Source organism: Cebus imitator, unplaced genomic scaffold (genome assembly GCF_001604975.1).
Source record: "Cebus imitator isolate Cc_AM_T3 unplaced genomic scaffold, Cebus_imitator-1.0 Scaffold217, whole genome shotgun sequence".
Lineage (NCBI taxonomy): Eukaryota > Metazoa > Chordata > Mammalia > Primates > Cebidae > Cebus > Cebus imitator.
The window spans coordinates 348,274-363,152 of NW_016107532.1; the positions used below are offsets into that span (position 1 = coordinate 348,274).

The 14,879-nt window shown below is 42.3% G+C and overlaps 1 protein-coding gene and 1 long non-coding RNA gene across 2 annotated transcripts in view; one reads left to right on the forward strand and one right to left on the reverse strand.

Moving 5' to 3' along the window:
• Nucleotides 1–13,531, reverse strand: part of DCAF7 (DDB1 and CUL4 associated factor 7) — a 37,325-nt gene extending 23,794 nt beyond the window's left edge. Inside the window, exon 1 of the mRNA XM_017549214.2 lies at nt 13,139–13,531. Within this exon, the coding sequence (XP_017404703.1) occupies nt 13,139–13,276 (138 nt within the window). The 5' untranslated portion in view covers nt 13,277–13,531. The remainder of the gene's footprint in view (nt 1–13,138) is intronic.
• A 206-nt stretch (nt 13,532–13,737) lies between these two features.
• Nucleotides 13,738–14,879, forward strand: part of LOC108318274 — a 12,277-nt gene continuing 11,135 nt past the window's right edge. The window contains exon 1 of the long non-coding RNA XR_005203486.1: nt 13,738–14,268. This is a non-coding gene — a long non-coding RNA (uncharacterized LOC108318274). The remainder of the gene's footprint in view (nt 14,269–14,879) is intronic.

A 14,879-nucleotide genomic window follows, 5' to 3' on the forward strand; every position in this document is an offset into this window, starting at 1 on the left:
TTTTTTTTTTTTTTGTATTTTTAGTAGAGATGGGGTTTCTCCATGGTCTCCTGACTTCAGGTGATCCACCTGCCTCGGCCTCCTAAAGTGTTGAGATTACAGGCATGAGGCACTGTGCCCGCCCTCTCTCTCTTTTTTTAAGACATGGGATCTCTCACCCAGGCTGGAATGCAGTGGCATGATCATAGCTTGCTGCAGCCTCTAATTATTGACCTCAAGCGATCCTCCCACCCTGGTCCTTTCAAAGTGCTGAAAATTACAGGCGTGAGCCATTCAGCCCAACCCCTCACCTAGATTTTTGACTGTACAGTTGCAAATTGTTAGCAGCTCTCTCACTCTTTAAGGTCCTCATCCCCTAACACCACATTTTCGCCTGTGCCCATAGCAAGGATGCATTTCTGCCCTGGTCCCCATGGAGAGAATACTGAGCATGGAGGGTTCTGCTCTTCTATCCCTACCATTCACTAGCTCCTCTGGTGGGGGAAGAATTGCTGAAGTGATTGGCTGAAGCTTGAGACAGGTATGTGGGCCTGACCACGCTATAGTCAGACATGTCCCATGGCTCTCTGGCTCTGGCTTATCCTGTTCCTACATGGGCAGGCAAATTGGCCTCCTCAGAACGGGCCTGGCCATCCTCCACTCCAGCTTCTCTGAACCTACAACTGGCTAGGAGAGGTCAAATTGGGTCCATCCTTGAGTTAAGAGGTAGAAAAGCAGAAAGTTTCTCTGAGGCTTCAGGGCCAAACTGCATTTTCCCCACTTAGTTTACCAGGGAGCAGCATCACATTAGTGGTTCTTGTTCAGTTATCAATAGAATGATACTAGGTTTCCCCTTTGGCTACTCTATTATTTGTATATAATTTCCTTGATAAGACTCCAGTGGAAAAGGGGGTGAATGCTAGAATTTAGACACCAGAGTTCTAGCCTGAATCCCTTACCATTATATCCTCTAAGATTTTCTTGGCCAGATTGACAAGTTTTATCTATTTTGATGACATTTCAATTGGTTTTATTTTATTACATTCTTTTAATGTACTTTTAGAATGTAAAAGGATTATAAAGTGTATCACATTGTATAAAATCAAAACAAAGGTGTGTGTAAATTACATATATAAAGTTAACAGCTTTCCCCTATGTCATCCCCAAGATATCACATTATTAATTTGGTGTGTGTTGCTTTTACATTTTTCTATATGGTCAAACATGTATACACGCAAGTGTAAAGTTTTCTCTCAACTTTTAGAAAAATGAGATTCTAGAGCCAAGTCCATGAATGTTTATTTTTTTAATTTTTTTTTTTTGAGATGGAGTCTTGCTCTTTCACCAGGCTGGACTGCAGTGGCACGATCTCAGCTTACTGCAACCTCGGTCTCCTGGGTTCAAGTGATTCTCCTGCCTCAGCCTCCCAAGTAGCTGAGACTACAGGCATGCACCATGCCCAGCTAATTTTTTGTATTTTTAGTAGAGACAGGGTTTCACCAAGTTGGCCAGGATGGTCTTGATCTCTTGACCTCGTGATCTACCTGCCTCGGCCTCCCAAAGTGCTGGGATTACAGGCATGAGCCACAACACTTGGCCATGAATGTTTATTAATTTGACAAAATAATGGGCATCCCTCAGGGCAATATGTAGATCCAACTCATTCTTTTAATCTATGCACCAGGATCATCCCAGTGCTGTACACTGTTTCTCTTTCTTGCCACTATTAATTTTTATTTTTTATTTTTTTAGACAGGGCATCACTCTGCCACCCGGGCTAAAGTACAGTGGTGTGATCTTGGCTCCTTGCAACCTTCACCTCCTGGGCTCAAGGGATCCTCCCAGCCTCCCGAGTAGCTGGGACTAGAGGCACCCACCACGGTGCTTGGCTAAATTCCTATATTTTTTAAAATGGAGATGGGCTTTCACCAAGCCACCCAGGCTGGTTTCAAACTCCTCGGCTCCAGGGACTGCAGACATGAGCCACCACGCCCAGCCACCACTACTTATTTATATGCCCTTGTATGTTATGTGTTTATGTACTGCTGTGTTTTTTTCTGGAGGCCAATGACCTAACAGTGGGATTTCTGTATTAGAAAGTATGTGCATTTTAAATTTTAGTAGATGCCAACTTACTTTTCAAATAGGCTATAGCAATTCAGATTCTTACCAGCCCTGTGAAAAGGTGTTCATTTTCCCCTACTGTCAATAGCGCTAGAAGCAGTTAACTTTTTATAAATTTGAAAGGGAAAGATACCACAATTCTCATTTCCCGTAACTACCTGTGAGGTTGAGCATTTTTCCTGTTTATGGACCACTTGCATTTCCTCTCCTACGAATTGGACACGTATACTCTTTGTCCATTGAGTATTAGCTACTATTGTCTGTCATGTTTTGAAAATATTTTCCCCTGGGCAGGGCTCAGTGGCTCATGCCTGTTATCCCACTATCTTGGGAAAGCAAATAGGGAGGATCGCTTGAGCCCAGAAGTTCAAGACCAACCTGGGGAATACGGCGAGATCCTCTCCCTACAAAAAAATAAAAATAAAAATAATTAGCCAGGCAGGGTGGTGCACGCCTGTAATACCAGCAACTTGGGTGAATGAGGTGGAAAATCTCTTGAGCCTGGGAGGTTGAGGCTGCAGTGAGTTGTGATTGTGCCACTGCACTCCAGCCTGTCTGACAGGGCAAGACAGTGTCTCAAAATAAATAAATAAATAAAAATAAGAAAAAGAAACTATTTTCCCCTGTCTTTTGACTTTGTCCATGGCATATCTTTCACAGAGAAATTTATTTGCTGTATTATAGAATCTACCAATCTTTTCCTTAGTTGACTCTGGAATTTATTAATTAGTGTACCTGCCCACCCCCACTACCTCAAGACAAATTTATTGGTCAATTTTCTGATATTGCTTGTGGACTTTCCTTTATAATTAGACATTTGATCTGGAATTCATTTTTATAATGTAATATAGATTAGGGGTTCTAAATTTTTCTGCTAGATGAACAATTGTGCCATACAATTAATTTTTTCCCAGTGAATTACAGTTCTATCTTATCACATATTTCACATTTATATATATTAAGGTTGTCTTTGAAATATTCTATTCAGTTCTACCTATCTATCTGGCTATAATGATATCAATTCCAGTATGTTCATTCTAATCTGGTAGGGTAAGTGTTCCTCTGTTTTTCAACATGTTCTTTTCCCCTCTAAGTTATTTTTGGACATTGGTATACATTTCCTCTGAACACTCTGAAGACAGACAGTATTCCAGTTCTAGCCTGACTTTACCCCTTATATGACTTTGGGCAAGCCACTTAGCACATATGTGGGCTTCAGGTTCCTCACCTTCCCATAAGTTTTGAGATATAGTATTTTTTTTCCCAATCAGTTGATTAACTTAAAAAAATTTTTCTTAAAACACAATTTTTATAAATTGGGTTATTTTTAAAAGTGAATTTTCTGTTGAATACAAAGCTCTCTATACTTGTAACACATTGTTTATTATTTTTATTTTTTTATTTTTTTTTGAGACGGAGTTTCGCTCATGTTACCCAGGCTGGAGTGCAATGGCGCAATCTCGGCTCACCGCAACCTCCGCCTCCCGGGTTCAGGCAATTCTCCTGCCTCAGCCTCCTGAGTAGCTGGGATTACAGGCATGCACCACCATGCCAAGCTAATTTTTTTGTATTTNTCTTGACCTCGTGATCCACCTGCCTCGGCCTCCCAAAGTGCTGGGATTACAGGCTTGAGCCACCGCGCCCGGCTATTTTCTTTTTTTAAGACGGGATCTCACTCTGGCACCCAGCCTGAAGTGCAGTGGCTCGATCTAGGCTCACTGCAAGCCACTGCCTCCTGGGCTCAAGCGATCCTCCTGCCTCAGCCTCCTAAGTAGCTGAGAAGACAGGCAGATGCCACCACACCTGGCTAATTTTTTATATTTTGATAGAGGTGGGGTTTCACCATGTTGCCCAGGCTGATCTCAAACTCCTAGACTCAAGTGATCTGCCAGCCTCAGCTTCCCAAAGTGCTGGGATTACAGGTGTGAACAAACTGTAATTTTCTAATTCTCTATATCCTTTGTCTATTTCACTTAACAATTTCCAACATATGAACCAAATTCCCCCAACATTTAAAAAAAGTTTTTGCTTTCTATTTAAATGCTATATTATTAGACATGTAAAGACTTTTTATTCTCAGTGGGTTGTACTTATTTTTGAGACGGAGTCTTGCTCTATCACCCAGGCAGTGGCATAATCTCGGCTCACTGCAACCTCCACCTCCCAGGTTCAAGCCATTCTCCTGTCTCAGCCTCCCAAGTAGTTGGGATTACAGGCACACGCCATCACACCTGGCTAATTTTTGTATTTCAAGTAGAGACAAGGTTTCACCATGTTGGCCAGGCTGGTCTTGAACTCCTGACCTCAAGTGATCTGCCCGCCTTGGCCTCCCAAAGTGCTGGGATTACAGGTGTGAGCCACTGCACCTAGCCTGTAACTGAGATAACAGGAGTGAGCCACTGTGCCTGGCCTGTATGTTTAACAGGCCATAATGTTAATGTAAAATATTATAATGTAATATATTACAAAATAATGTAAAATATTTCCTTTTGTTTCAGTATTTTTGCCTTGAGTTTTATCTGATGTTAATATTAACATGCCTGACTTCTTCTCTATAAAAAGAACTGCTTCTTATTGTTACTATATGTCTAGTGCTTCTTCATTCATTCCTTTTTGCTTATTCTTCTTTTCGAAGTTATACTAAGATTTAATTTTTATTGTTAGCTTTTTTATTAACTTTTTTAGTAGGTAATACATACACAAGGTCCAAATTTTGAAAGGCACAAAAGCAATTACAGTACAAATTAGGACCCCTACATCCCAGTTCCTTTCCCCAGAGAAATCAATGTTATCAATTTCTTGTGTATCCCTTCCGCACACAACCATATGTAAGTGTACATATGTATATGCATACGCCTTTTTTTTTTTAAACACAGGTGATAGTTTACTCTTCTACATATTTTTTCCACTCAATATTTATTTTAAAATGTTCCATATCAGCACACAAAAAGCTAGCTCATTCTTTTAACAGTTGCATGGATGTAACATAATTTATTCAATAATTTCCTTAATATTTTCATATTTTTCTCTTACAAATAATGCTAAAACGAACATCCTTGCACTTTAGTCATTTCAACTATGTGAGTATAGCTGCAGGACGAATTACCCCTAGCAGAACTACCAGGTGGAAAATAATGCCAATTTAAATTTTGATAGCAACTGCTCAATAAAGCTACACACACGTAGACACACACACACACACACACACACACACACACACACACTATATCACCAACGTTTTTGATTCTTCCTAATCTAGCTGAAACTCCATTATGTTTTTTTTCTTATGAGGTTCAGTTTGTCATATGTCCAAGAATCATTTACATATCCTTTCTGGAAACTGTTCATATCTGTTTCTCCTTTTCTACTGGGTGACTGGCCTCCTGGAGATTTGTAGATCTTTATATGCAGTTATTAGGTAACTTGTTCTTTGTCTAGCACGTTACAACATGTATTTTTTCAGTTTGTCACTTATCTTTTGACTTTGCTGGGTTGGCTGGTTTTGTTACAGAGATTTTTACATAGTTTACTACTACTTTTATAGCTTTCTCACACCAAGACTCTCCCATGTTTTATAGTTGTATGTTTACATTTTCCATTTATCTGGAATTATGATACAAAGTTTAAGGTGGAGATCCAATTTTTTTTTCTGGTTTCAATACCAATTATTTAAATATATTTTTTCTTCATTTCATATCACCTTGAACAGAGACTACATTACTTTTTGTATTCTGAGTTCATTTCTGGACTCTCTTCTATTTATGCATCAGGTCTTACAGTATCAAACAATCTTATTTATATCTTTGCATTATGTTTTAGTATTTGGTGGGTGGTTCCCCACCTCCCTTATTAGTCTACCTTTTCAGAAGTTTTCTGACAATGTGCGCATGTTTGTAAAATGTGTCTGTAGAAACAATCAGTTTGCCTGGTTTTAAAACACTATTATAAAAAATCTGGAGTATTTTTGGTCAGGAATGGTGGCTTATGCCTGTAATCCCAGCATTTTGGGTGAGGCAGGCTGGAGGGCTGTTTAAGGCCAGGAGCTCAAGACCAGTCTGAGCAACACAATGAGACACCTATTGATTAAGCCCAGGAGTCTGAGGTTGCAGTGAGCTATACTCACACCACTGCACTCTAGCTTGGGTGACAGAGTGAGACTCTATCTCCAAAAAAAAAAAAAAAAAAACAACTGTGATATTTTAAACAGGGATAACATTAAGTTTAGGGACACTGACATCTTTAGGACACCAAGCTTTACTATCCAAGAAAAGAGAATACCTTTCCATTTTCCAAGTCTTGTTTTGTGTTCCCCATCATTATTATTTCTATGTAAACCTTACAGATGCCTAAGCATATGCCCAAGTATTTACAGTGGCCCAACCTGCAGTGGCTGTACATTCCTAGACATTGCTCCATGGCCTTCTGTAATCAAATGTAGCTAGCCTAATTTCTTTTCCCCCTCTTAAAGACGACTTGATTATTTTGCCTGGGTGTCCAAATAATTCTTTCTTCATCCTTAAAACATAGAAAATTTCCCAGGAATTCCAGGCTCTGTGGCTCATGCCTGTAGTCCCAGCACTTTAGGAGGCTGAGGCTGCTGGACCGCTTGAGCCCACAGTTTGAGACCAGCCTGGGCAACATGGCAAAACCCTGCCTCTACAAGAAATACAAAAATTAACTGGGTGTGGTGGTGTGCACCTGTAGTCCCAGCTAATCAGGAGGCAGAGGTGGGACAACTGATTAAGCCTAGGAGGTCAAGAGTGCAGTGAACTGGGATAATGCTTCTGCACCCAGCCTGGGCAACAGAGTGAGACACTGTCTCAAAACAAAACAACACAACACACAAAAAATAAAATTTAAAAAAAAAAAAAGAAATTTTCCTAGGAAATGTTTCAGTGCCAACTGTTCTGTGCCAATTTTTGACACACAATTTAAACTTATCACTTCAAATCTTTATTTCTAAGTTTTTCTTTAACCATAGATTTGAGTTTGTTTCATTTCTTTGGTCCTCTTCTTCAGGGACACCAATTATACTTAAGTCAGGTCTCTTTTATATTTTGCATCTATTATATTCTAATTGTTTTCTTCGATTTCATTTTTCAATCTGTCCTCCCTATCCTTTACTGTTTTCAGCACTGTGTGTTCATCTTTTTCTTTATTTTTCTTTTCTTTCCTTCCTTCCCTCCCTCCCTCCCTTCTCCCCTTCCCATTCTCCCTACTCTCCCCTCCCTCCCTCCTTCCTTCCTTCTCATTTCATCGCCCAGGCTGGAGTGCAGTGGCATGATCTCAGCTTACTGCCACCTCCTCTTCCCAGTTTCGAGTCTCCCGCCCCAGTGTCCTGCAGAGCTGTGATTACAGGAGTGAACCACTGTCCCCAGACTTTATTCTGTTTCCAATATGGCTTTTAATTATGTGATAATTTCAGTTTTCTCTTCCACTACTTTCCTGTGCTCTGCCAGCTGATGTTACATTTTCTCTTTACCATATCTTATTTTACCCAGTCTCCTGTATCTCTGCTTGAAATTCTCTATTTTCTCAGGTTCTTTGAATGCTCAGTGGTAGGACTGGCCATTATTTTTCAACTAAGCTAAAAACATCTTTTTAATATGGGTACTTTACCTGCCATTTATTTTCCATTTTCCCCCCATCCTTTTTTATAGTATCTTTTTACAGCTGCTGTGCTGATTCCATTTGGGGCTTGGGGAAGCTCCTGATGCCAGCCTGTGTACCTTCTTCTCACTGTCCCAAAAAGGAGTGACTCTGCCCATCAAAATCCTATTTCGGAGAACTTCGTTCTTCTGAGTCTGGAATCTGCACCCACAGGTATTTCTCAGCATCTTTCTAGACCAATTTGCTCTTCATTATACTGCTGTCCTTCCTTATATATTATGGGCACATAAGGAAGAATTGTATATGACTTTCATCATCTTACTGTTGACATTTAGATCTTTTTCTCTCTACCTTTTTCTCTATAGTCTTCCCTGACCCTTGCTAAACCTCTTCTATCTCCTACCTCTACTGCCCTTCTGCACCATAGTTTTGCAACTCTTTACTCCAACATATGACACAAATCCCCCTAAAGAGAAAAGGCTGTGAAGCAAGATCATTTTTACTCATTATTGAACTGTGAATATTACTATGCCTGATGTTTCCTAATAAGCAAACATAAAATACTCCTTGAAGGGATGATCGCATTTTCACTTTTACTACCTTCATGAATAACAACATAAATTACACATTATTTATACCATATATATATATATAAAGTCTCATGTCTACCTTGTTAGTATAAGCTGCTTGAGGGAAGAAACTGTGTATTCTACTTCATTTGTTTTTGAGACGGAGTTTCACTGTTGCCCAGTATGGAGTGTAAGGGTGTGATCTCAGCTCATAGCAACCTCCATTGCCCCGGTTCAAGCAATTCTCCTGCCTCACCCTCCAGAGTAGCTGAGATTATAGGCATACACCACCACACCTGGCTAATATTGTATTTTTAGTAGAGACAGGGTTTCTCCATGTTGGTCAGGCTGGTCTTGAAATCACAACCTCAGGTGATCCTCCTGCCTCTACCTCCCAAAGTGCTGGGATTACAGGCATGAGCCACCGCGCCCGGCCATATTCCATTTTAATATACACAGTGCTAGTGCAGAAGATGAAGGTGAATCTGTGTGTGTATATGTAATTTTTAAAATAAACTCCCAAGTTATTCAAATCAACATAATACTCTAGTCACTGGAACATTTTCCCACAATTGTTAATAAAACAAAAATCGGCTAACACAATATTCTGAGACTATATACTAGCTTTTCTTGGTCTTTTCTATTTGTTCTCTCTCCAAGCTTCTTCCTGACTGATTACCGAGGACCACTGCCTGCAGGTACCCGAGTCCTGCCCTATTAACCTTTAAGATGAATTCTGGCACAGCACATCTTTGGCTCGTGGGTCAGAAGCTGACCAGAGAGCTCTGGCAGCAAGACCTTAGGCAAGCCAGGCTACCTACAGAGCACAGATTCGTTCCTTGTTCAAGTGACAGCATCTCCAATAATTCTATATGAACAAGATTAGGACAAATAGCAATAAAGCAGCAGGTGTTAAAAAGGCATTATCACTTTTATCCAGTGGTTGCAAAGGGGAATGAGTTCTCTGTCTAGAAAAAGGATGAAGTTAAAACCTGAAGAGTTTTATGTCTTAAATTCCCCTGCTGACAGTCTTGACAGGGACTGGTGGAACACTGCAAAATTCTAAATATCTATCAAAAGTACTGATGTGCACTAAAACACATTGTCTCTACTCCTGCCAATCTCACACCTACTAACAAAGCCACAGACAGTTCCCCAGTATCATCGCTGTGCCTAAAACACATGAGTATGTGTTCAATACACATTGGCTGAGTTAATGAGCAAATGAATGATAACCCTAAATGGCTATTGCAAATACCAGGATGAAAAATTAAATACCAGAGTTGAAATAATTATGCAACAAATATAAAAAATAATTGTATTAAAAATCTCAGAGGAATCAAAACAGGCTAACGAGGCAAGCATCCATCCCACGTGTATCAAGTACTAGGTGGTCATGCCACCCAGACTACCAGGATTCTCCAAAGAACATCAGATAGACCCTCAGAACCTCAAAAATATTCTCTGGATGCTAAATCTTTGAGCACAAGTAGTCAGTTAGTTAAATATTGGGGCAAACTTAATCCCAATCACAACTTTACTCAAAACCAACCCTGAAACATGCACTTAAGTGGAATAGAAGCTCAGGAACTGCTACCCATCTTTTCCTAATAAAAGAAGGGAAATAACACCTGGGCCTAAAGACCAACGACATTGTCAAAACAGAGGAGAAATGCCAAGTTCTTGTATCTGATTTACTGTAGGTGACCACTAGTGTGTCTGTCACCTATCTGCAAGTCTGTTAACTTCAGGGGTGGAGCCCAGGCATGTGCAGGTCCCTCAGGGGATTCTCACACACTAAAATTTAGAGAACCTGTTGCTCTAAACACCAATCTTGCTTTATCCCTCAAGAGACCACAAAAAAAGAAGGTAGAAAGATAATAGCCAATAATGAGGCTTTTTTTTTTTTTTGAGACAGGATCTGGCTCTGTTGCCCCAGGTTGAAGTGCAGTGATATGATCTTGGTTCACTGCAACTCTGCCTGCTGGGCTCAAATCCTCCTCCTACCTCAGCCTCCCAAGTAGCTGGGGCTACAGGCGCACGCCATCATGCCCAGCTAATTTTTTAATGTTTCTGTAGAGTCAGGGTTTCTCCATGTTGGTATCAAACTCCTGGACTCAAGTGATCCTCCCATCTCAGCCTTCCAAAGTGCTAGGATTACAGGTGTGAGCCACCATGCCTAGCCCTATAATGGGGCTTTTTATTACAGGTGTAGTTGATAGAATCTGTTTCTTTACTTGACAACGGTTCCCAAATTTATTCACATGAAGGAACGCCTGGAATTCAATTTCCTAAAATGTTAATAGACTTAATTCTATTAATCAACTAGGAAGAATTAGGAAAACATGATTATGTTAATACCAAATTTTAAAAATTATAACCATGTTTTTTTAGTGACTGTCTCCACACTAAAAAGATGAACATTTCTAGCCTTTTTCATCAATGTTAATTTGCTGTGCCCATTTACTTTGTCCTCTGCTGGCAATCACTATCCATGGCAAGCAGGAACCGATGGTCTAAAAATTCCAATCAATAATTCTAAAGTTCCTTCAAATTATGAAGTCGGCTACCTCTCTGGCAGGGTTTCTCACAAACTTAGCCTGAGAATCACTGCTTGAAGGCAGGATTTGCTGCCCACCAGCTACTAGACACAATCCTCTCTCGCAGGGTTTCTTAACTTGGGGTCTGTGAACTTGAATTGGAAAAGTATCATATTTCCATTAATCTCTAGCTAATTTTTTGTTTCAATTACAAATCGAGTTAGCTACTCACCGTGGCATGAATATCTGTGACTTTGCCAGCAAGAGAAATATTTTTTCCCATCACAGAGCCATTGTTAAACGTCTTGAAAACCTGGTAACCCTTGTCACCACTTCAAAATTATGTTAACAATTACACTGGATGGTATAAATCAATGAGTTAATTTATTAAAAGTACATATGACTACATCACCACTTTTTAAAAAATGTTTATATCTGTAGTGCAACATAAGTGGTTTCTTTTGTAACCCTATCTGTTTCATGCATTTGAAAACAGAGCTGTGAGAAGGGGTCTATTGGTATCAGATGACCACTGGCTACATCGCGTGAGTTAAGATACAGTTAATTGCTTATGCTGTCGATACTGGCATTATTAGTTTGCATTTCACTACTAAGCCACGCTACCTTTGCGCCTGGCACAGAGGAAGCATCGGACAGTTGCTAAACGAAAGGACAAACTTTGGGGTAGAGTTTCCACAACAGCAGTTTGACACCAATTAATCCACTGATTCTACCAGCAGCCTAACTATGGCTCAGTTTCTCCTCTCTGGGAAATGGGACTATTGCTTACCCAATGACCCTGGAAAAACTTAGAAGAAAAAAACATTAATTTGTGTGAAAAGACTCAAGCCCTTTGAAAGACATGCTTTTTTTTTTTTTCCGTGTGTATCCTTAAACAGTAGTTCTAGTGGTCTTAATTTTACTAACCCAGTGTCCACATCAGAACCTTGAATCCCATTCCCAGTTCTGCTGTCCACTATGGGCCATAAGGAAGAAAGAAGCATCAGAGAAAGCAAATAAAGTGGGTGGACTTAAAGATCAGTGCATATTCCTTGAGATTTGTTTATAAATTGTTCATGTATGTGTAATGTACAGACAGTGAGAGTCCATCGCTTTCATCAGCTTCTTAAAGGGGACTCCAAAGACAACCTACTCCAGAGACACAAATGTGCTCCTGAAAAACTGTAAACAAACTGTGAAATGTTCAAAAAAAATTTGTTTTAAAGACCTTCACATGTAAACCAGAATCCCTTTCCTACAACAAACTGTGGGTCACAGAAAATAAAACAGGCCTGTGCAACACCTCACAGCTAGTCAATAACCACACGGGACCCACTCCTAGACCACCTGGCTTTTTTCCCTCTGCATCAGCCTTGTCACTGAACACAGTTTTATTCTTCTTAAATCTGATGTTCATGGCACAGAGCAGGAGTAGTGGCTTTAAGTATCACTAGTCACGGCTTTCAGTGGCTCTGATCGCTATCATTCACAACTGTAACTGAATAAAAGGAAGAGAGAACGGAAAGAAAATTCTTGCCACTTCAACTTTCAAAAATAAGTTAACGTTGCAATGCCAGTTTAAAAGCTCCTCTCTACACCGTGCTTCTATAAAGTATTCCCAGATTGATGGATGTCCAGCAAGACTTACTACTACAAGTTACACAACTGTACTAGCATCAAACAAACCAAGAGATAAGGCCCTGTCATCCTCTGTTCAGCCAACAATGGCGGGATCATGCCACAGGCCAAGATTTCTAAAGAGATTGCTTTACAGAGAATGCGTATCAGGAAGCAAGAACAACAGTAATTTTGGCAGAAGGGCTAGGATCCATGAGTATCCGGGGGTGGGAGTAAGGGGCGGGGAAGCCTGTACAATAAATCGCCTTAATAGAAATCTAGTGTGGACAGGAGTGCACGACCACCAATGGAAGCGCCCGCATTTTCTTTCACAGATATCACTCACTCTTTCCTTCCCCGCCCACCAACGAAAGCAATGCCACAGGAGTGGAGGGCACGGGAGGAATAAACGGCGTGGTTTTGAGACCTGTTTCCACCACGAAATAGCTGCCTGACCCAGGCAAGTTACAAAACCGTGCCTCAGTTGCCCCACTACACTGTCGACTACACAATAATGCTGCCTGGATTCAATGACAGACAACGAGTACGAAACCTTCAGCACAGGGCGAGACAGAGGAACCGCTCCGTGCCTCTAAGGCAAGTCCGCAAGAGGGTTCTGGGGCCTGGGCTCCGGCCCGGAAAGGGCGCTCCCAGGGCCCGCTCCCCGCCAGCTGGGTTCCGAGCCCCTGCCCGGCCCACCTTGTTGTTGTACTCCTCCACGAAGCTGCCCAGAGCCAAGCGAAAGCGCTTATCGGGCCGCACACTCCAGTTCATCGCGTAGACGGTCCAGGGCGCTTCATACTTGTAGATCTCCTTCCGTTTGCCGTGCAGGGACATGGTGGCGGCGGGGCCGCAGTGCGGGCCGGGTCAACAGCTGGCTGCGGCGTGCGGGGTGCGAGTCGGGCGGGGAGCCGGGCCTGAGACCGATGGGTCCAAAGGGAGGAGGGGAGGAGGCGGTCAGGAACGGCCTACCCCCGGAAGCGGAGCTGCGGCGACAGACAACGACGACGGCCGAGCCCGACCCCTAGTTTCAAACCAGCTTGGACACCGACGACAACCACCTTCCGTTTTGGGACGCTGCCCCGCCCTCTCGGAACGGAAGCCACGGGACCCCCGCAGCGGCACCAGCAATTGGTTACCTCACACGTCCTTTCGAAAGGGTTCTTTCTTCTCATTGGTTGTTGCGGCCGTAGCGTCTGAAATCTCTTCGCTACTGGGTTAAATGTTTGTCATTGCGCCCCGCCCAACTCTCGGAGGCTGGGGCTTTGGCAGCCCCAAAGGTCATTGGCTGGCCAAGCTGTCAGTCTGGCAGATAACGGCGCAGTGCTTGCGGTGGGGAGTGAGTGACCAGCGTGCGCAGGGTAGCGGGCCTCCAAGTTCTAGGCCAAGTCTCTGAGAGCGAAACCGTCTGTGACCTGAGCCGACTTCCCCTCTGCTGCCGCTGTTCTGAGCGGCCTCTTCACGCTGTCGAGTAAAAGTACAATTCTGTCTTAGTGAAGACATTCTGAATGTTACGGGACCGAGCCCCGCGGCCTGGCAGCCTGGTCAGTGCCCAGCGGGAACCACCTTCCCGCACCCTCTCGTCCCGAGGCCCCTTTAACCCGAAAGCTGCTCTCTTCGTACCCCAGGGACGGGCTTCGGGCGTGCAGATGCGCCAAGGGCCTGGCCAGCTTGAGTCAGGCCCTCTGGCGCTTTCCTGTAGGATCTAGAAATGTCCCCGAATTCTAGGGTAGGCATCAACCAGACCAGCTTGGTTATGTTTTTGTTGGTTCCTATCCTGTCCACTCCCCGCCGTGGATCCCAACGCAAATGCTAATCCAGCCCCAAAGGTATCTGTGCTTGTGTGTTTGAGAGGGAGAAGGGCCTGAGACCAAGTAACACCTTTATATAAATGGTTTCCAATTCTTAGCTTTCATCAAAATTGAAGGAGGTTTGTATCGAATTGTGGGATAACAATATATATATATTTTTTTTTAAAAGACAGGTTCTCGCCCTGTCACCCAGGCTGGAGTGCACTGGTGTGATAAGGGCTGTATCCTCCACAGCCTAGGCTCAAACGATTCCCTGACTTTAGCCTCCGGAGCAGCTAGAACCATAGACGTTCGTCCCCACAACTAGCTATTTTTAAATTATTATTATTTGTAGGGATGAGATCTCTCTATGTTGCCCAGGCTGGTCTCAAACTCCTGGGCTAAAGCGGTCCTCCCACATCAGCATCCCAAAGTGCTGGGATTACAGGCTTGAGCCACCATTCTGGCCACTAAATATAATTTTTAATGGTAACTGTGATTTTAACAGACAATTCAAAGACTTGAGGGACAATGCTATATAAGATAACCCTTTTTAGTCCTATCTTCTTATGTGAACCAATTTTGTCGGCACTTCAAAAAGGAAAGAAATGCTTTTTGTTTTGTTTTGTTTTTCCTGAGTTGGAAGGAAA